The following is a 22,362-nucleotide window of genomic DNA, read 5'->3' as shown; positions in this document are numbered from 1 at the left end:
GTTCCCAGCCAAATAGTTCTCAAACATGCATCTCTGCTTTCTACCATATAATCCTTCTCATGCCCACATCGCCCATGGCACGTAAACTCCACAAGGACTGGACTGCTTGCCTACTTTATTCACTTAACTATTCTTTAAAGCCAACAACAGCGCCTGGTACACAGTGGTGTTCAACACACAGCATTTATTTGTTCAGTGTGTCCATACTAAATCAACAAATAGAATTTAAATCATACTAGAGAGCCAAGAACTCTGCAAGAGCGCACATCACACCCTCTTTCCTGCATGCTTTTGCTGAATGAGCTTGCTCCACAGCCCTCTACTCTTGGCTGGACATTAATTAACCCAGTGAGTGCGTTTATTCTGGGGTATCTCTCAACGGGGCCCTCAGCAAGACTCTGGTCTTTGCTTCTCACCCAGTTCCTTCTTAACCTGACCTCACCAGGCTCCAGCTCCTCTTTCAGCTATAAGACATTCTGCCCCATCACAATTACACCACAGGTGCCAGAAACATGGCTGAACTCAACAGGAAGCAGAGTCCTTGGGGATGGGAGCTTTCATCTCTCTTTGGGATTGACATGCGACTAGAAAGACTAGGACCATGACACCACCTCCCATTCAAGTGCTATGGGGGGGTAAAGCAGGCAATAATACAGAGGTCACCTAGCTGACCTTTGATCAAATGTCCAAACACAGCACACTGACTCTCAATTGATTGATTCTGAACTATGAGCTTGGCTCAAGAGAAAAGAAGACCTGGTGAGGTGTTTTATTTCCAAAACGTATCAAGATTAAAAAGTGCTTCTGTGGGTCAATCTAGATATTGATAGATTTGGACTGGGAAGGTAAAGAAAGTGTTCAAATTCTAGGTAACGTGTTTTAAGGTTAATAATTAATGGGGGCCTTCCCCAGCTGAGCACCAAGAAGCACTCTGGTCTCTTTAGTTCTAGACATTAGCAAGAAGACCTCAGACCCCAGGTGAGGCCAGAGACATGGGAAATCCCCTCCAAATCTCCATTTTCCTGGTGTTCTGCATCTTTATCCAGTCAAGTGCTTGTGGACAAGGCGTGGGAACAGGTAAGTGTTTATCTTTTCTCTAGAAATGGCCATGAATTTTGTTTTTTTTGTCTTGACTGTGTTGCAGAGATTTACATTGGGATGGGATCTGCTTCAGAGCTCATGAAGTGGTTCTATGAGTAGCTCCCAAGGTACCCAGAGCTGTGCAGCACTTCGTAAAAGAGACCGAATTTTCAAAAAGCTGCTCTGAGAGTAGATGACGAAAAAAAAAAAAAGCCCCTGTAACGGGCAGTGTGGCCCTCTTACAGGTGTCATGTGGACACTGTGGGAAAAGTTTTTTTTTTTTTCAGCAGACAATGACCTGAAAGACTTGGGATCATCCTTAAAGTTCATTTGAATTCTAATTTGTCATCTGGGAGCCATCAAACGCTCTGTCCTATTAGGGTTGTGAAATCGCCTTGCTCTCTCCCAAGAGAAGGGAATCTGAGTCCTGTTTCTAATCCTGCCTAAAGCAGAGATGTCATTGCATGTTTCCTAGTCTTTACATTTTTCTGGCAAAGCTTTTCTCCTGAGCTGAAGGAGCCACAATCAGTCTGCTTCATAAACTACAGTGATGGCTAAGGATAGACTTCCATGCCCTGCCAGGCAGATGGGGTCCAGGTTCCTGGCTGAATGGCGTGTTAGATCAGTAAATGGTAGGATTGACTGGACAACTTGACCAAATTAGACAGGGGTTTGGAACCTTGCTTCTGTGCCCATTGTCATGAAGATCTGCTGGCCCAGAATGTTTAAAATTTTTGATGGATGGATGGATGGATGGATGGATGGATGGATGGATGGATGGATTTGGAGACAGGGTCTGTGTAACCCAGGCTAGGGTCGACATTGAGATCCTCTTGAGCACTGAGGTCACAGACTTGAGCATCTATATCCACCATAGACTTAGACTTTTCTTTCCTCAAGGATGTACTTGGGGCTAGAAAGATGGTTCAATGGTTAAGTGTGATTGCTGCTCTTCCAAGACTTTTAACATGAAGGGATGCTGAATTTTGTCAAATGCTTTTTCAGCATCTAATGAAATGATCATGAGGTTTTTTTCTTTGAGTTTGTTTATATANTGGATTACATTGATGGATTTCCGTATATTGAACCATCCCTGCATCCCTGGGATGAAGCCTACTTGATGGTGGTGAATGATCATTTTGATGTGTTCTTGGATTTGGTTGGCAAGAATTTTATTGAGTATTTTTGCATCAATGTTCATAAAGATTGGTCTGATGTTCTCTTTCTTCGTTTGGTCTTTGTGTCCCAAGCGAGGTGTAAAAAAAAAAAAAAATCAAGGACCAACTCCTGAGGCCGTCCCCTGACCACCACACATGTGCGGCGCATGCTCTCCCACACCCATGCACATGTTACTTACACAGTCATGGAGCTCAGAAACAAAGGGCGTGTGCTCCCCGTGGGAGTGAGTGTGTAGTGGCTCAGAATCCTTCTTTCTCTCTCAGACACATTTCATGTCTCCAACCCTCCTGGCACTTAATACCCATTCCCACATTTAAACAGGAAGCTAAAAATAAACATGACGGAAACAACTGTAAAAATGAAAGTTCAGGGTTCACATTACTTCAATTCTGTTTTCTAATGTGATACCCGTCCACTAAGATTTTTTTGCTTGTGTTTAAAAATTTATGAATAAAACAGATTGTGAACTGTAAAGCTTAAGAATTTGCTTGGCAAGTAAAAATTTGAGTTCACACCAGAGTATTTTTATTGTATTTGACGATCTTAAAGTTGGATGTTAGTCTTTTTTTTTCTTTTAAAAAAAAAAAACACTGTCCTTTAAATCTGTCCATTGCTTTAAAACTGAAGAATGAGTTGAGAAAACAATTACTACTTTTTCATTAACATTACTGAAAATATTTTTATATTATGGGCAGAAGGGAATGGAAATGATCCACATATGTGTCAAATCCAATGTATGAGGCAGCCCGCTGAGTGTACTGAAGGCGATCAGTTATGGGTGTGCATGCTTCTCCACCACAGCATGGTGTGCCATGAGTCCCACTGGAGAAAAGTGATCATGAAAGAGCTCGTGCCCAGCTGCCTGTGCATACCAAGCCTGGGGTGGGGGTGGGGGTGCGTTTGTGTGGGGTCTTGCAAGCTGGCATCAGAGAATAAGAAAGCAAGGCCTTCCTTGGGCAGAAGCACAGCTTCAGAGATGATAATGTGCATGTGTCTTCCAAGCCTGAATAGCCTTCTGAGAGTAAATTATCTAGGGAGGAGGAAGAAGAGACAGAAATGAAGATGGAGAGCAAAGAGGAGAGAAGATAGGGGAGGAGATAAGAAGACAGAGGAAGAAGAGAAGGAGGGAAAGAAATAGAGGAAGAAATAGAGATGGAGGAGGAGGAGGAGAACAGGAAGGTGAAGACAGAGGAGAGTGATCACGAGCCAGCACATGCACAGGGCTGGTTAAACTGCAGCTGACCATGACCAACCCTCAGCGACAGAATCGCAGCCACTGCTAAGTCCACCTTTAAATTCAAATGCCGACTACCAAACATTTCAGAAAGTTGGTAACGGTATGGTATTTGGGAATAGATGACTTATTAATGACCATGAGATGCTCATAGCGCAACATTGGGGATCTTTATTCAGCCCAGGTGGTGGGTTTCAGAGTCCCAACCCCTCCCGAGATACTACCAAGGCTGTGTGTAGGTTGTGTTTTGAGCCGGGGACACAGAGTGGTTCTTTACCTCTTGGTAAATTGTGAGAGGCACCTCTGACCTCAAAAAGAAAGTTCAAAACCAATTTATCTAGCTGCTTTAAAAAATAAGTGTGAGGAAATGTGAAATGAAATATATCAGGGCAGGAAAATAGGGTGGAATATCTAATATACTGAATTATTCTATGTATCCTACTAGAGGTTGGAGGTTTGTTTAAACATATGCAGAGTTTAAAAGCAATGGTGTGCTCTGTGGGCAGGAGTGGGATTTTAGTGCATAAGAAGAAAGGAAAGGATGGAGAGAAGAAGAGAGGAAGGCAGGGAGGGAGGAAAAGAGGGAGGGAGGGGCACAGGTGGGCAGGCAGGTAGGCTGTGTACTTACAGCTAACTTAGGCCTAAGTCTGAGAGGTATCCCACTGGTTACCTAACATATCATTTCTTTGATCCCCAGCTGGGGAGGAGGCAGGTCAGTGTAGGGTTTGCCTTGACAGGAAGGCCACAGAATAGAGGGACCTTGCACTCACCAGTCAGACCTGTCATTTTCACTCATTCTTGCAGGCCCAGCCAGCCTCAGATCACTGCCCTAAGGAGACTTGCTGATTCCTGATTTGTAGCTATTAGAGGAGGTAGGCAGAAATGCAGCTCACACCCCCAGGATGAACAGACCCACCATTTCACAGCAGCTGCAAAACGACCCCAGCACTGTGCGGAAACCCCCCTTCCTCCGAAAGAGATTCTCCTGCTCACTGGCAAACGTCCTGGCCTTGTAGTCCAGTGAAGCCAGAACCCTCCTGATGGGTGTCACCTAGATAGGACAGGCCAAGGACCAGAGGACAGACAGCCGACTTTGACCCTGACTGCCTTCCATGGGGACCTAGCACTGCACGGGAAGAAACTGAAGAGCCACTGACGGCCTTCAGTGCCTGCAAACTGACCTAAAAACACAAATCACCCAGAGAGCGCCCAGCCAAAAGCCAAAATTGGGTATCTAGATTCCCTCTCTGGTCTTCCCCTCCCTCTGCCCTATTTAACACACCAGCTGCCATGCTGGGTACTCACAGACGACTCAGCAGGAAGACAGGCTGCCCTGATTTATCCTGGTCCACAGACAGAGCGGAGCAACCCCAAATGCATCTCCAAGATCATATTTCTGATATCGATGGTCTATACAGGACTAAGGGGCCAGCAGTTCTCACTACCAGGAAGGTGGCTGGTCACTGGCTCCAAGAAGGGTGTCCATTTAGAGTCAAGACTTCTCGGTGAACTGGAGTCCAGCCTGCCAGGAAATGGGATTAGCAGAGCGAGGGCAAGACATCCAGACCCCCGCCAAGGGGGCACAGGCACCGCAGTGAGTGAGCCAGTTTTGCAAGGGGCAGAGGAGCCATAGTAACTTTGGCAATGCTGGGGCTCACAGTCAGGCACAGGAGTGAGGGCCAAGACCAAAACTAGTCCTTGGCGACTGAAGGAGTCCAGGATGTCTGCAGGACTGCTCCAAAGAAGGTGCAGTTTTCAATTACTGCCACTAGGGAGCGCGGTAATATCTCCTCGCCTTCTGAAAAGGCAAAGCTATTAGCTTAATCTACCATTGTTTATAACTCTGCGTCCAGAAACACTCACGGTTTTTATTTTTCCCAGTGGGGCTGGGGCAGAAGGCGGGGGAAGACACTCAAAGCGAGGAAGGGGTGGTTTCCTTGAAGACATGTTCATCTCTATACTCCTGCCTTCACATCCACACACATGGCAGCTCACATTTGGGGTCTGTGCTATGTTACCTAGCAGAATAGTGTGGAATTAGGAAAATATGTAGGTAACATGTACAACATTAGGTGAGAAAGGGCAGTATGTTTAACTGAATGCATGCTGTCATTACAACTGTGTGAAACTATATTTATTTGAAGGGTTGAAAGAGAAAATATTGGGAGAAAAATGCACAGAAATGACTATTTTCATTGAGTTTATATCTGAATTTTTTATTTCTTCCAATTTTTATGTAGTATATAGAATAGTTACTTTAATGATTTAGATGACTTAAAAGTATATCAACTTCACCATGGTGAAAGGAAGAATTTGGCCAGAGCAGTGGAACTCTGGAAACACCTGGGGGATTTGTTAAAATATGAATCCTGGGGGCTGGAGAGATGACACAGAGGCTGAGAACATTCACTGCTCTCTCAAAGACCTGAGTTCAGTTCCCAGCACCCATGTCCTGTGGCTCACAAGTGCCTGTAACTCCAGCCCTAGGAGATAGACACCCTTTCTGGCTACCTCAGGCATCCCAACTCATGTGTGCATGCATGCACATAAGCACATACATACATACATACATACATACATACATACATACATACATACATACAAGAAGTGTCTTTTAATTAAGATTCCTGGTCTCACACGAGTCAGAGATTCTCTTTCCTGGTGATTCTAGACTGTATCAAGTTGATAGTTTAAAACTAACTATCATGTGTAGAGACTCCCAGAACCCCAGTCTATGGAGGAGCTGCCACCTGCCCTCGTCTCTGGCCTCCCAAGGTGAACTCTTCCTACAGAACCCCCAAGGCAAACCTGCTGTCTTAGTTAGGGTTTCCATTTCTGTGAAAAGACATCATGGCCAAGACAACTCTTACAAAGGAAAACATCCAATTGGGGCTGGCTTACCGTTTCAGAGGTTCAGTCCATTATCATCATGGTGGGAAACATGGCCGTGTGCAGGCAGACATAGTGCTGGAGGAGGAGCTGAGAGTTCTACATCTTGATCCGAAGGCAGCCAGGAGAGTCGGTCTCTTCTGCACTGGGCAGAACTTGATCATTAGGAGACCCTCAAAGCCTAACTACACAGTGACCCACTTCCTCCAACAAGGCCACATCTCCTAATACTGCCACTTCCCATGGGCCAAGCATCTCCAAACTGCCACACCTGGCTTCCCCTCTAACTCCTAATTCAAAAGCTGGGAGTCAGCACGTATTGCTTCTGTGTACTGACCTCCCTCACCAATAGCTGTCATACGACTTATTTTTATCTACAGTGGGCATTTTATGCATATATAATATATAATATATGCTGTCATATTTCACCACCATTACATTTGTTTTTTGTCTTATCTTTCTCCCCCATCTGCTGCTCCCCTCTCATTTTCCCACCTAGTCATCCTTTGACATTTGTGTGTGTGTGTGTGTACATGCGTGTGTGTGTGCATGTGTGTGTGAGTGTGTGTGTGTATGTGTGTGCATGTGTGTGTGAGTGTGGGTGTGAGCATGTGGGTGTGTGCATGTGTGTGTGCATGTGTGTGTGCATGCGTGTGTGTATGTGTGTGTGTGTGCATGTGTGTGTATGTGTGTGTGCATGTGTGTGTGTGTGCATGTGTGTGTNTGTGTGTGTGTGTGCATGTGTGTGTATGTGTGTGTGTGTGCATGTGTGTGTGTGTGTGTGTGTGCATGAGACAGAGACAGAGAGAGAGAATGAATGTGTATGCTCCAGTGAATTTCATTAGGTTTGTAACAGCAGCTGGCTGAGAAGTTACTTACAGGACCATAGTCAAAATGTCAGTGGCTATAACAGGGAAGAAAATGTCTTTCCTTCACCCAGAAACCAACTGTCTATCAATCCTTATAGGATGCTAGGCCTTAGGAGGCCCTCCCCTACTTCCATGAAAGAATGTGGATAGGCCCAACTTTCCAAATATATATTAAATTTGAGGTGCTCATGAAAATGTGCTCTTCCAAAATAAAACATGTGCAAGCTGAAAAGAAAGTATTCCTTAAAGGGAAGCTTCCAGGGAAGCTGAGACTCACTGGTGATGGGTAGAGAAACTCACAACAGCTCTGGGCCACTCCTTTCCAACCCTGAAAATCTGCTCAAGGACATATTTTTCACATGAGCTGGGCATTAGCAGGGTTGGGCAGGGCCTGTGTGAGGCCTGGCCACCCACAACTGTGCAAAACTTTGTGATGTCAGACATTCCAACTCCCTGGTACTAAGAGGAACCAACATAGCGAGAGAAAAAAAAAACTACTAATTTATTTGGAAACATAAAACAATAGCATTTATTAACTACTTGCTGCATTCTGAGCCCCAAGGTTGGCACAAAAATCACCATTTCGTTTATGAAAAGAGCTTCAATCTAAGAGTCCAGCCCCTTAGAGGAGTACTATGAGACCATTTCAATACAACGTGATAGGTGTACAAATTTATCTTGTGTGGAGAATTCTGAGGCAAGAATGGTCAGCTAAGAAGGCATTTTAAACAAGTGTGTGTGTGTGTGTGTGTGTGTGTGTGTGTGTGAACTATTCACCTGCATGTATGTCGTGTACAATGTGCAGACTGTGCCCAAGAAGGCCAGAAGATGGCATTGGATCCTCTGGACCTGGAAATGCAAACTGGTGTGAGCTGACATGTGGGTAGTGAGAACTGAGCCTAAGTCCTCTGCAAAAGCAGCCAGAGCTCTTAGCCGCTGAGCAATCTCTCCAGCCCCCTGGTTCAAGGGCTAGAGAAGGGAATGAGGTAGGAGAATACCGTAAGGAAAAGGGAAGAATACGGCAGTCTTGACATGAAGAATAAGAATGAACTTGAGAACCCATGAGACTTTGGCTTGGCCCAGAGTAAGATGCAGTGAAAGGAGCAGAAGCAAGAACCCCCAGCTCCACCCTCAAGAGCTTCACCCTGACCCCGGAGCCTGGCCTGCCCAGATGCAGGTTGACATTTGAGAAGGGGAGATATAGCTTGCTAGCTGCCTTCCACACCGCTGCCTAGAGAGCCTTATCTCCCAGCCTGGCTGAAACCCTGGCCACTCCCTTCTGGGGAGAAACTGTATCAGCAGGAAAAGGCATGGGTGGGGTCCTGAACTCAACAGTTTTGCAGTCTCCCTAGGCCCTCACACGCATGTTTGGCTCTTTCTTCAGAGCAAACTCCAGCTTGGGGCAGATCTCTGAAGTTTTCTTGTTCATTGTTGGTCCAAGTCCTAAGTCATGGGATTCCCTTGAAACTTAACCAGTATCGAATCAGGAATTGTCCATCTTAAAACTCTCTTCCTTGGAAAAGAGAACTCTGTGCAAATCTTACACCACACTTACTGATCAATAGCAATTTCATCCTGAAACGCTCACTCCCATCTGCATTAACCTACTGCGTTTTTACTCTAACCCTGTCGACAATACTAGACAGGCACAAGCATCCCACTTGGAAGATGTTGGTGCTTACCAACTGTATTAGTTACTGCTCTCATTTCTGTGGGAAAAAAACTGACAAAATGAACTTAAGGGAGGGATTTATTTTCACTCAAAGTTGCCATGTGGCAGGGAGAGCATGGTAGCAGGAGCACAGGGCAGTTAGTGACATCTGACATCGGGCCTGTAGTCAGGATGGAGAGAGAAGACTGCTGGCGCTCAGCTCCGTTTCTTTCTTTTATTCAGTCTGGAACCCAAGGTTATGAGATGGCACTACCCACATTTAGGGTAGGTATTCTTACCTCAACTAACCTAGTCTAAAAATCCCTTGCAGTCATGCCCAGAGTTTTGTCTAGGTGATTCAAATTGGCAATCTTAACCATCACACCAGCTAAGGCCTCTAGGGTTGGCACTGGTATCGAGTGTAAGGGAGGTTTCTTTGGCTGACTTCAGTAAGAGAAGGGGAGCCCTAGGACGGCCTCATGGATGGGGTTGAGGCTGCTTATGAGAAATGGGCCTGAGTGGATGAGTCTAAGGAAACCAGAGGAATTCTGGCCTGGATTCCATCAAAAGAGAAGGCAAATCTACAGCCATCATTGTAATCATCATTGACTAATAGCTACATTAAGTCAATGGTGATCTCATAGGTCGGGTGAGAGACGATGAAACAGAGGTTGAGTTGAGGTTTGCAGTCCAAAGGAGAGAAGCCATGTCATTGGGCTTTCTGGTCAACCCTCTACCCCTGAGCTATACCCACAATTCTTGAGCTGAGGTTGATACGGGAGCACCCATGACACATTCTGACAGTCAGGAGAGAGTATGATTTTGTGACATCTGTGGCCTCCACAGCCCTCTCTCTGTCCTGGTACAGAGATGGAGGACCCTTATGTACCTGGTTACACTCTGTGGGTGCTGTCTGTGCTCAGCTGGAGACTTGGGGTCTGTCTGCATGTAAGGTAACCCTTGTTTTGTTCTCGTGCTCTCTCACATAAAGGACTCCAGGTGACATCTCTGAACTCTTTTAACAGCTCTTCACACTCACTGCACAGCCTATGGGACTCCTTTACCTCTAATGTCCCATGAGAAACAAGCAGGATCCCTTCTGCACTGACATCCTAGGTGTCCTCCTGGTCACTGAGTGGTTGTCACGGTGCCAGGAGACCCACAGTGTTCACCTCCCTGACTCAGTACTTGCACATGACCGGGAAAGGAGAACATAGACGCAGAGTTCTGTGCCTAGCGTGAGACCTCGTGCCCTGACTTAGCCCTACAATGACTCAACCGCCTGTGGCTCCAGATTCCCAGACTCGGAGGACAAAGGCATGATTCTGTAGGAACTGTGCAAGCACTCAATGACCGTCACACTACTTCTTTCTCAATACTCTCTGGACTAGACACGCATCGGTTTTTGATCCAGTGCAGATGAGGAAAATTCAGAGTTGATGCTTTGGGGGAGGGGGCTCTCATATGGCTTTAATGAAGTAGAGCCAAGATGTGTAAAAATCACAGTGTTGGGTTGAGGGGCTTTTTAATATTTATTTTTATTTTATGTGCATAGATGTTTTGTCTGTTTGTGACCCTCATGTGTGCAATACCCACAGAAGCCAGAAGAGGGTGTCTGAAACCCGGGAACTGGACTTAGAGATGGTTGTTAGCTGCCATGTGGATAGTAGGAATTGAACTCAGGGCGTCTGAAAGAGTAGCCAGTGCTCTTTACTGATGAGCCATCTCTCCAGCCTTGGAAGCTACTCTTTTGTTTTGTTTTTAAGGACCCCAAAGGCTGAACCTATTCATTTCACCTAATAGATGGAGCAGTGCTGGGAAGTAGTAGTAGTTGACCCTGTTTTATAGTCAGAGACATGGTAGCTCAGGGTCGTAAAGTCATCCTCTATGAATAACTCACTTAATAAGTGGTCAACTCACTGGTCACAGCCAGAGCCATCTGACTCAACCTCCCAGCCTTTCAGCAAATCTAGAAATTGCCTTCCTGATTCCAAGTCAGTGTGGACTTCCCTGAAGTGTCTCCTGGGGTTCCTGTGAAAGCATCTTAGCCTTCAGTTTCTCTTATTGTGTATGCTGGTGCCTAGGAGCCTGGGACATATTCTGACCCACTAATGTACAGCTTAGCCACTTAGGGGTGACAAGTCGAAGCAGTGGCCCAGGAGCAAAGCCATCCATACACAAAGTCCCAGTCCCTTCCCCTGTCCCACAAAGTTAAGCTCCCCAGAGTTAAGTCAGAACAAGGTGTGAGCACTAATCTACTAATCTCAGAGGAAGGTGCAGCCCAGGATCAAAGCTGGACATTGTAGGCTAGTGTTAAGGTAAGCGAAGATTTTTCCAGAAGGCACGACACAAGAATCCTCTAGGTTCAGGTTTATGAACTGATCTGGGTCCTCATGGGGTTAGTATTATCCATACAACATATAAAATGTATCTTTCTTGCCAGTGCAACAACTCTTGAAATTGTCCCATAATTAAGTAACCCAGGCCACCACCATCATATCACACAAAGGGCGCAAGCAGATTAATGAATTTATCAGTGACTTAATTACTTTAGATGACATGTCATCAAATTCCTGACAAATGCACCTTACATGAGAAAAGGTTTATTTGGGATCACAGTTTGAGGTTAGAGCCCCTGTGATGGGGGCATCATGGTGGCAGGAGCTTGAGGAGGTAGCTGGTTACCTTGTACCTCCAGTCAAGAAGCAGAGAGCTGGGAAGTCTTGAACTCAGTTCAGGGTTTCCTTTGTATACAACCCACAAGCCCAGCCCAAGGAATGACACCAGAGGTGTGTCTTCACATCTCAATTAACCTTATCATAATAACACTCAGCACAGACATACCCAGAGTTGATCGTTGATATTAACCATCATAATCAAGAAGAGTTGCCCAAGCAGGAAAATAATCCAAGAACCCTCTCAGGAAGGGACAGTGGAGACCAACCTATCCACCACAATTGCATAAGCAAATGGCCAGTGGAATAATAGGAAAGTCCACATTCAGGAGGACTGCAGGCTATCAACTTACCCACAGTGTGTGTGTCAGGTCTTATGCCAGACTCCAGCATGTTCCTTAGACATTCAGTGTATTGCTCTACTGGAACTGCCATAAAAAAGAGCCACAGGGTGAGTGACTTATGCACAGAAATTGTCTCATGATTCTGAGGGATACTCATGATCAAGGTGCCCATGGGGTCAGCTTCTCTAGTGTCGTCTCCTCCACTTTCTGATGAGCTTCCCCTACCCCGTGCTATAGTTCTGTGTCCTATCTCCTCCTCGCACCTCCCATGGGTGTGTGTGTACATGCATATGTGTACACGCAGGTACTCATGCATGTGTGTGCACACCCCGGCCAAAGGACAGCCTCGGGTGTCATTCCACAGATGTCATCCACCTTTTTTGTTGTTATTGAGAAAAGGTCTCTCACTGGCCCAAAACCTACCAAGTAAGCTAGGCTGGCTGATCAGACCCCACTGATTGGACCACTTCCGATTACATTTCAGGCCTATTTTCATTTTTTAATCTAAGTCCTGGGGATCAAACCCCAGTCCTTTACCAACTGAGACATTTCTCCAGTCCCTAGTCTCCTCCTCCTCCTCTCCCTCCTCCCCCTCCTTCTCCTTCTCCCCTCCGTTCCCCCTTCCCCCTCCCCCTCCCCGCTCCTTCTCCTTCTTCTTTTTCTTCTTCTCCTTCTCCTCCGGGCATGGGTTAAATTGTTTCAGGGTCTACACCTAAATAAGGTCCAAATGACCTCATTTATCCTAAAGTAGGACTGTAAAGACCCTATCTACTTATCTACAGTTTTCAAGATCTGAGGTGCTTTGAGTCATTTGAGGCAATACAATACAGGCCTTCTGGCCAGGGTTCCGGACTGCAAAGTGGAGATACTATGGACGCCATAAATATGTTTTTATTTTCTTGGAGCTGTAACAACTCCTGGGGAGAAAAGAGGCTTAGACACATACATGGCGTTGAAAAGAAAACAGTAGGCCCATAAACAGGGTCCTTTCCTGGCAAAGTGGAAAGCGATAGCCCAGCTTAGGCACACAGGAGCCAGCTGGCAGCTAGTTGGGGGATTGAGGTGGTGGGGGACAGCAGCCCCTTTTGGCAAAGTGATTAAGACTCTTTGGCAGCTCCAGCAAGAACTGGCAGGGAGCCAGGAGGAGCGCTTATCTGGCTCACATTAGGGGTAACGATAAAACTCATCCTCTGGCACAGAACCTGAAGGATGTGCATGGCGTGAACCCCAAAACATACTCTCCCTGCCTTGAGAGGTGTTCTTCTCACATAGCCTGTCTGCAGGCAGGCTGTTGCCTCGGCTCACCCAGCCTGGCCTCAGCCAAGGAGAAATGTCCAAGGCCAGTCACCACCCTCTCCTGGCAAGTTCAAAAGGAGTCCAGTGGTAGCCAGTGCCCAAGAACAGAGCAGGGGCTGCAAGGGCTCCTCCTACCCCCTGGGAACCTTTGCCTGGGCTCTGAGTTCCAACTCTGCAAGGAGAAACCAACTCAACAGAAATGAAACATGGAGTCTAGGGAGAGAGCTCTGTCAATAATGCTTGCCTCAAGAGCCTAGGGATATGGACTCCATCCACAGAACATAAGTCAGGGGGAGGTGCACAGCTGTAATCTTAGAGCTGGAGAGGAAGACACAGCACATCTGGGAGACTTGATGGCCAGCAAGCCTAGCCTAGTTATCAAACTCCAGGCCCACGAAGGAACCTGTCTTTGAAAGAGGTGGACAGTGCTTCTGAGGGTGACAATCAAGACAGTCATTCTACCTCCACATGTGTTCACATACATACATACACACACACACACACACACACACACTGAGGCACAATAAAACAAAATAAAATGTACATTCCTAAGGAAGAACCCAGAAAGCCCAAAAGAAAAAGGTGTGGGAGCTACACACCTGGGTCTGAGTCCCAGCTGTGTCAGCTGGTCCAGGTGGCTCTGGTCACTTCTAGGTCCTTAGACCTCATGTTTATTCATGGTGAGGTGACCAGTGAGACCCAGCCCCAGGCGGTTCTGAGAATGAAATAACATGAAACATTTTTCAGGTATTCCTTGATGGTTGTGAAACAAATATTTGCAAATGTGTTTACCACGTAGTCTGCACCATAAAACTGGCCTGATTCAAGTGACGCCCCCAAGGTGCTTCCCTCCTTTTATTGCAAAAGTGTTGAAATAGATAAGGAAGTTTAAAGGACATTGAATTAGCATATTCCCTCCAGACAGTCAGTAATTGTTAACATTTCCTTGTGTTTGCTTTCTCTCTCTATTGATGTGTGTGTGTGTGTGTGTGTGTGTGTGTGTGTGTGTTCTGAGAGGAGCAGGAGAGTGAGAGGAGCAGTAGACTGAACACAAGGACATACACACACACACACACACACGCATGCCAGCACACACACACGCCCTCCTTGAAGTTGTGAATATCACATTTGAATTTATTTAGTGTGTACGCTTGTGTGGTGTGCACATGTGTACATGTGTTTGCATGTGTGTGGGTACACTACGCATGTGTGCAAATGACATTAAGTGTTATCCAGATTACTTCCCACCTTACATACGGAGGTCGGTTCTTCTCACTGAATCCAGAGATCACTTGTCTAGTCCACGCTGCTGCCAGTTTGCTCTGAGGACTTCCTGTCCTGGCCTAGGCTCTACTGGGATTACAGGTGAGCTGCCATGCCTGGTTTTAACATGGTTCCTGGGGATCTAAACTCTGCTTGTCAAACTTGGGGAGCAAACATTTCATCTGATGACTTTTATACTATCCAATATCTAGTCCACACTCAAATCTCAACTCACCTCAAGAGTCTTACCTACGGCAGTTTCTAAACAGGATCCAGTCAGGACTACCCTGTCACCTCTTGGGTTTCTGGTGTGCTTGGCACCGGCTTGGTGTTCACAGTGGCACACAAATGTGTCACCCACAGTCTTCCGTGGACCTGGCTCCTGGCTCTTTTGTTATCTACCATGTGTGTCTCTCCCTGGATAGGAGGCACCTCCAGAATAGGGCCTGTCTTAATCCCCAAGACTTGCAGGCCCAGTGCACAGTAAGCTAGAAGCAAATGATTATGAAATATTTGCCTCATCAAACAAAGGGTAAGAGGCAATACACACTTTTATTTTATTACATAGAGTTGTTCATTTTTTTCCACTTTACATCCCCATTTATTAACTTTACATCCTGACTGCAGCCCTGACCCTCCTCCCAGGCTTCCCTCTCCTCCCATCCTACCTCCCAATCACCTCTGAGAAGGGGGAGGTCCCTCCTGGGTACCAACCCACCCTGGCACCTAAAATCACTACAGGACTAAGTACATCCTCTCCCACCAAGGCCAAACAAGATGGCCCAGTTAGGGGAGCAGGATCCACAGCCTTGCTCCAGTTGATGAGGGTCCTCCATAAAGACCACACTGTATATCTGCTAAAAATGTTCAGGGGCCTGGGTCTAGCCCTTACATGCTCTTTGGTTGGTGGTTCATTCTCTGGGAGACCCAAGGGTCCAAGTTGGTAAACTGTTGGTCTTCTTCTGGAGTCCCTGTCCCTTCCCCCCAACTTTTCCAAGATTTCCTGAGCTCCTTATAACGTTTGGCTGTGGGTCTCTGCATCTGTTTCAGTCAGTTGCTAGGTGGAGCCTCTCAGAGGACAGTTATGCTAAGCTCCAGTTTGCAAGCATAACGGAGCACCATCAATAGTGCCAGGGATAGGTTCTTCCCCATGGGATGGATCTCAAGTTGGGCCAGACATTGGCTAGCCATTCTGTCAGTGAGCTTCATGTTATTTCATTGGTAAGTCCCATGCCCATGCTGGAAACCATGGAAACACCCAAGAGGCACAGAAGACCCCAATATAGGTCTGGTCTAGCTTTCCCACATAGAATTGGAGTCCTCTCAAGTTACCTGGACTCCTATTTCAGTCTGGACCTTACACCTGAGCTAGGGCCAGGAACTGAAAGGGAGGGATCTATCCAGGTCACAGGCCTTTGTAAACACCCACACAAGGAGAATGTGAGCATCTGGCTTTGTTACTGTTGTGGTTCTTACAGAGATGAATCTAAGTCCTTTGGGTTTCTGCAGAGCCAGGAAATCACTTCCGGATGAGCAAGAGCAGAAAGAAGGATGTTCTCCTGGTGGGTGTTGTTCGTCTGCCTGTTCGTTGCCACAATGCTCACTACCTTAATGGGAGTCTGAAGCTTCCCCCAGCTTCCGATGTTGCACTCAGAGCAGCACTTCTCAAACACTATCATGCATGTGAATCGCCTAGGGAGCTTGGTGCAGCCAGTGAGCTTTCCCATCAGATGTTAAATGGGCTCCAAGAGCCTGCACATCTGACAAGCATCTGAGCGATACTAATGTTGTGGGTTCCCAAATGACAGTTTGAAAAACAACATTCCAAGGTGTAATTAGCCTGGCAGAAATGAAGATATTCTAAAGACACATGTGTGTCTCTCCATCTATCAGACTATCGAAACAATGGACCCCTAGAAATAGCAACACTCCTGCCCCAGAAATGTCACGTTAGAAGGAAAAGGCACCAGATAGAAGGGTGAAGACAGAGATTTATTGTCAAACTGTCTTAAAGGATGAGACTGAAGCCCAGACAATGCTGGGTCAAGGATGGGTGGGCCACACCTTTATCAGGACTGCTAAATGTGTATATCCTTGGCTGGCTATTAAACATTAATCTCACTATAGGACCCCATATATGGACTTGGAATGGGGCCACTGGATCTCTTTGTTCCTCTTCCCAATGTGTCCACACTGAACAGATTTCCTTTTTCTGTTTTGTTTTTCTATTAATTTGCCTGTTTTAATTGATTTCTCAAAGGTGATGCCTGCATTTGGCTTGTCAGAGGTACAGAGTTTAACCTCAAGTTCAATAGCAAAGGGACAGTTAACTGGCTTCCATTGTGACTTAGTGATCAGACCCACCAGGCAGCACAGAAGCATGGGAGGAGCCAGGGAAAAGGAAGAAATACAGAGATAAATAAAACTCAAACCCCTAATTCAAAGCCACCTGCAAAGACTTTAATATGGCTGTGCTGTCACCTAAATGAGCTTCATTCTTCTAACAACCTAGAGTCTATAAAAGATTTGTGTATGTGTAGTGGGCAGAAGTGTGTGTGTGTTTGTGTGTGTGTGCAAGCGTGTGCATACACCATACATACATACATGTGGGTGCTCAGGTATGTGTGCCTATGAAATGTTTGGAGTCCAAAGGAGGATATCAGATGTCCTATCCCTGACTTACTCCCTTGAGACATGGTATCACACTGAATCTAGAACTAGGCCAAGCCACTGGCAAACCCCAGCAATTGCAAAAGGATAATTTTAAATGCCTTTTATTTATTCTTTGACAATTTAATACATGTGGACAATGTATTAAACCATATCCATATTCACTTCAATGTGTCCCTCCTGTTGCTCTCAGATACCTCCAAGCCTTCCCCTTACCACTTCATGTCCTCTCCAAAGGATATTTTTTTATTCTCCTTTTAACTATGAGGAAACTAGAGCTGACACAGCCTAATTACGAGGCATCACTGATGAAATATCACAGTAAAAGTCTGACTTGAGGTCTACCTGGCTCCAAGGTCTATACTCTTCCCCACACTTCTTATGCTTCTTACCAAGTTCTCCAGAACACTGAGAAAAACCAGGAGGGAGTTGGCCAGCCTTTGAAACCTATCCAGCAGGGGCTGGGGCTAGAGTGGGGCTGCAAGCAAGCAGAGGCTCTGGAACCCACCAGAGGGGAGGTAGGGCCTAGACAGTTGCTTGGGGCTGCTTTCCCTGGGGCCTGTTGCAATTCCCAGTGATTATTTTTACCCCATCAGACCCAAGCCATTTGTAACAATTTCTCAATGCACTGTAAGACACTACCACTGTCAGTTTCAGCTATGAGCTATGACCCAAAGCTTTGTCACCAGAAGACCATATGACCCTGAGTGACTCGTTTTAGAGAGCCAGGGACTCCTCACAGCTTTCTTCTCTTACACAAAAATCCCCAAAGTCCTCTTCCAGCTTCCACTGAGCCAGCCAAGGAGCATTCATTTCACACACACACACACACACACACCACATTTAGGTACATAAACACTATTATACACAGACAAAACACCCTCATGCATATACACTCTCAGAACTTCTGCCTCCCCACCCCCTTTTTTTTTGTTCAGACCAAGTATCTGGGGCTCACTCTCCGAAATTCTCTCTTTCCTTCCTACACATTGATTGAGTAGACTTTGAACTAGACCCTGTACTGAGTATTGGGAAGTAAGATAAACAAAATCCATCAGCCCCTGGGGAGGAGACCTAGCCTGGACCTCAGGTCCTTCGCTCCAGAATACAGAGAGGAGAGAGTCAGGCTGAAGGAGGACAAGCAGTCCAAAGTCTCACAGTAAATTGGGGTTAATGAGATGATATACACAAAGACGTTCCGCGGGATGTCTGGCGCCAGTAAATAAGTAGAAACTAAATGTCCATTCCCAGTGGCAGACCAGGGAAAGAGTCAGTTATCTGCAACGCAATCATAAACTATTAAGTGAAGAGGCTTCTTGTCCACCCTGGAGAACTGCAGAGGGGAGAAGCAGAGGTCTCCCCAGGGAGCAAGGCTGCTTGAAAGCATTCAGTGAGCACACAGAAGGGCAGTGGGCTTGTCAGCAAGGGCTGGAGACTGGGGGAACAGGGACAATCAGCCATGCTCCCCAGGGCCCTGGTCTTTCCTAGATGGCTGCTCAGAAGCCCATCTTTGAGCGCCCCAGGCTCAGCTGTTTCTGCTGTCGTACTCCTCATGTAGATAATGGGGTGTTATGAAGCATGTTGGAGACCATCAATTAGTGCCTAGCTCCATGCTCATCGGGCTGTGTTTCTAAGCATGCTCCACTAAAACCCACAGCAGAGGTAGATCTCTCTCCTTCCTCATTCCATGGCTTGGAATTAAAATGCCACCCAACGTTCTCTCTCAGAGAAATTGAGATTTATGGGTCATTGTCAATATCAACACATACTAGCCATTATTTGAAAGTCCCCCTTGTTCCTTGGGACTGATCGCTATTTCCTTTGAAAGATAAATGCGGCTTTCTAATCTCTGAGAAGGGTTGCTGGGGTGGGGGTGGGGAGTTCCTTCTCTGGAGATGTTTTGATTCTTTCTTTCTGCTTTTGCTGGTGATAGGAGCCCCAGCCTGCTGTCCCTCTCGCTCAGACATTCCCCGTGTTCTCTAAGGCTCTGGAACAATGCAGGAGAAGCCAGACCCTCGTCAGTCCAGGGCGACCAGGGTGACAGTGTGTAGCGATCCTTCCACACCACCTGACTTTCTCCTGTTTCCCAAAACCTTGCAAGAAGCAACTTAAAGGAGGGTTTGCTCTGGCTCTCTGTTTAAGAAGGGATGCAGTCCATGACAACAGGTCTGTAACTCCAGATCCAGGGGACAGAGCACCTCTGTCTTCCACAGGCACCTGCACCCACATGTATAGACCCACAGAGAGATACACACTCATACACATAATCAAGATATTCTAGGAAAGGTTAGGCCCCTCAGTAAACATCCAGAGGGCCATTGGCCACTCTCTGCCTCCCCCAAGAAGCTCACCCTGCTAGCTCCCTGAGCTTGACCTCAAGAGCAAAGTTACTACAGGAAAGAGAGATGGAAATTGTTACCCCAGTGATTCCTACTCCCTCTTCTCCAATCTCCACAGGACAAGGTGTTGACACTAACAAGGCCTGCTTCTTTAGGAGGCCTGGAGTCAGAAGGATCTGGCTGCAATTGCTGGCAGTTCTTTGCAGAGAGCATGCATTTGTTAACACTTGGTGTTTTCAACAGTGGCCATGGTGTAACCTGCTGTCTGCCTTCTCACACTTGGCATCTGTAGAAGTACTGTATGCTAACCAATTACACCACATGTTCACATGCTCACACTTAGTATCTGTAACATGTTGTCACGGTCTCACCACCCTCAGGATGATCCTATGAGACAACCCACGAGGAGGCAGACTGAGAGGGTAAAGCCAAGGCCCAAGTCACACAGACCACAAGTAACATCGGGATGGAAACCTCACCCCGTGGGCCTGAGCAGCTGCCTTCTCCCTACTGCTGGAGGCAGATGCCTCAGCCACATTTGTCTCCCAGCTGGGCATGAGCCTCTAGCCACCCGCCGCAGCAAGGCCTGTTTTCAAATCCACTGAGCAACTAGAAGGATCCCCTCAGTGAAAATGCTGCCTGATTCAAATCAATCCTCTTCAGAGACACCCTATGGGCTCTGACCACTGCCTTCCCAGGGTCAAAATCAGATGGCCCCTATGGTCAAAGTCAGATGGCCCCTAGGTGGCCTCAGCTGGCCAGGCCCATTCCAGAGAGAGTCGTGGGACTGTACATCAGCACTTCCAGAGCAGAAAGGCCAGCAGGTGAACAGCTGGCCGGCCAGACCTTGTCATACTCCCACTCTATGGTATACCCCACCCAGGTCATCAGAGGTCAGGGCTCCATCTGTGCCTCTGGTGGCTCCTCAGAATGACTCGGTTCCATGTGTAGTGGGTGGAGGACCACAGTTATCTTTCTCCTGCAGAGTGTGGTTCTCCAGCTCTTTCCTGAGGAACAGGGCCCCTGGTGCTCAGAGCCGTCTTCTTCCAGCCTGAGACTATAGGGCTCCCGTCCTGCTCCTGAGCAGAGCTTCCCCAGGACTGCAGCCAGCTAGCCCACGACCTGGGGCTAGAGTTGTAGCTTCCTTTCTCTATCCATACGCAAAGCCTCCTTCCTCCATCCAGCCAGGTGCTAAAATTATAAGAGCATCATGGGCTAACTTAAACACAGCAAGCTGTAAAGCTTAAAATGAACTAAGTTATAGTAGAAGCAGCAGCAATGAGTACCCCAAACACCTAGTTCCTATCACTGCATTGTATTTTGCTCTCACCTCCATCCTTGTTGATCATAGTGTAGAGTAGAAACATTCTGTTCCAGTGTTGCTGAAGGCCATCTCTTCTCAAACCAGGTGTGGTGGCACACACTTGGGATCCCAGCACTTGGAGAAGCTGAAGGCACAAAGACTGAAAGTTCACAGCCAGGCTAGGTTACCTAGTAAGCCTCTGTCCTCCAAAATAAAAGCTACTGTGTCTGATAACATTACATGGTTACTTTTGTTTGTTTGTTGCTTTGTTTTGTTTTTTTTTTTGAAACAGTGTTTCTCTGTGTAATAGCGTTTGTGGCTGTTCTGGACTCACTTTGTAGACCAGGCTTGCCTTGATCTGCCTGTCTCTGCCTCCTGCGTGCGGGAATTAAAGGCATGTGCCCACCACACCCAGCCCTACTTGGTTCATTTAAAAGCATTAGAAAGTGGTGGGATTTTGGTTCCTGTTCCTGTTTGGTTTCTGAGAGGTTTCGCTGTCTCCCAGACTGGTTGTGAACTTCATTTCTTCCTTGGCATCTCCCAGCACTGAGACTTTGTGCATGTACCCCTGCACCCAGGACAACAGTGGCATCTGTTCCATGGAAACGGAAATGCCACAGATCCATGCTTCATTTACTGTTGATTGACTATTAGAACTATTAGTCCCAGAGTAAATGCTTTTGTAGGACCCGAGGCTGTACCATTGTAGCACACAGCCAGCTTTGGGCAATAGATAAATAAACAAGGGGGTGTTACTATGTTCTAATAAAACTTTATTCACAGTAACAAATGAAGGGTCTGATGCACTTTAGGCCAGCGAGTGTAGGTTAGAATTTAAAGACATGATTAGAGGTCCCAAGAGAAGAAGGCTAGCACAGGGAGGCAGGGAGGGATAAAGTAAAACCTAATATGGTGAATGTCATGGGGGCATGCTATCAAGTTGATCCCCCCCCAAAAAAAACAAACAAACAAGTTACAAAATGTACATTCACATTAAGAGGAAACGGTTGAAATAGTCTACGAGAAAATGTGCTTAACTGTCAATTGCTCTGGGGAGTAGAACTATACCTGAGGCTGTTTTCGTGCTTCTTGATGCATGTCTGTACATTCCTAAGTGCTGTGCATTAATTCGATAATCACAAAAAGACATTTCTAATATGGAGGGTACTGAGCACTGAGCCAAACCTGAGTGAAGTCAAAGCCAGTGGCAGGCACATCTGGGCAGATGCAGCCCAGAGGCCCCTGGAGGGAGGTACTGGGAATAGGTGAAGGGGTGACGAGGGACACCACATTCTCTTCAAAGGACTACAGACGCACCGGGGGTAGCGCTGCTCATGGCCCCTCATCTGCCTCCTACCCAGTAACTCAGTAGGTTCCTTCTCCCCCCCCCCATACTAGTGTGTAAAAGTGTCCCTTATACATTCACATAGGCAGCGTAAATCAGGAAAAGCAAGAGGCACTGTGACTGTGGCTGTGGCTGTGGCTGTGGCTGTGGCTGTGGCTGTGGCTGTGGCTGTGGCTGTGGCTGTGGCTGTGACTGGCTGTGGCTGTGGCTGTGGCTGTGACTGTG

At 46.8% G+C, this 22,362-nt stretch overlaps 1 protein-coding gene across 5 annotated transcripts in view; it reads left to right on the top strand.

Annotated features, from left to right (window-relative positions):
* Window positions 1-749: 749 nt before the first annotated feature.
* Lipc (lipase C, hepatic type) overlaps window positions 750-22,362 on the top strand; it is a 128,219-nt gene continuing 106,606 nt past the window's right edge. For 2 of the 5 annotated variants that reach the window (XM_021173401.2, XM_029481399.1), the window contains exon 1: window positions 774-1,077. In XM_021173401.2, coding sequence (XP_021029060.1) covers window positions 993-1,077 — 85 coding nt within the window. In that variant the 5' untranslated portion in view covers window positions 774-992. Of the gene's footprint in view, window positions 1,078-22,362 lie in introns of all 5 variants that reach the window. The other 3 variants (XM_021173402.1, XM_029481398.1, XM_021173403.2) reach the window with 3 other exon arrangements.

Source organism: Mus caroli, chromosome 9 (genome assembly GCF_900094665.2).
Source record: "Mus caroli chromosome 9, CAROLI_EIJ_v1.1, whole genome shotgun sequence".
Classification (NCBI taxonomy): domain Eukaryota; kingdom Metazoa; phylum Chordata; class Mammalia; order Rodentia; family Muridae; genus Mus; species Mus caroli.
Note: the sequence above shows the minus strand (reverse complement) of the source record. Positions and strands in the feature narration are given on the sequence as shown.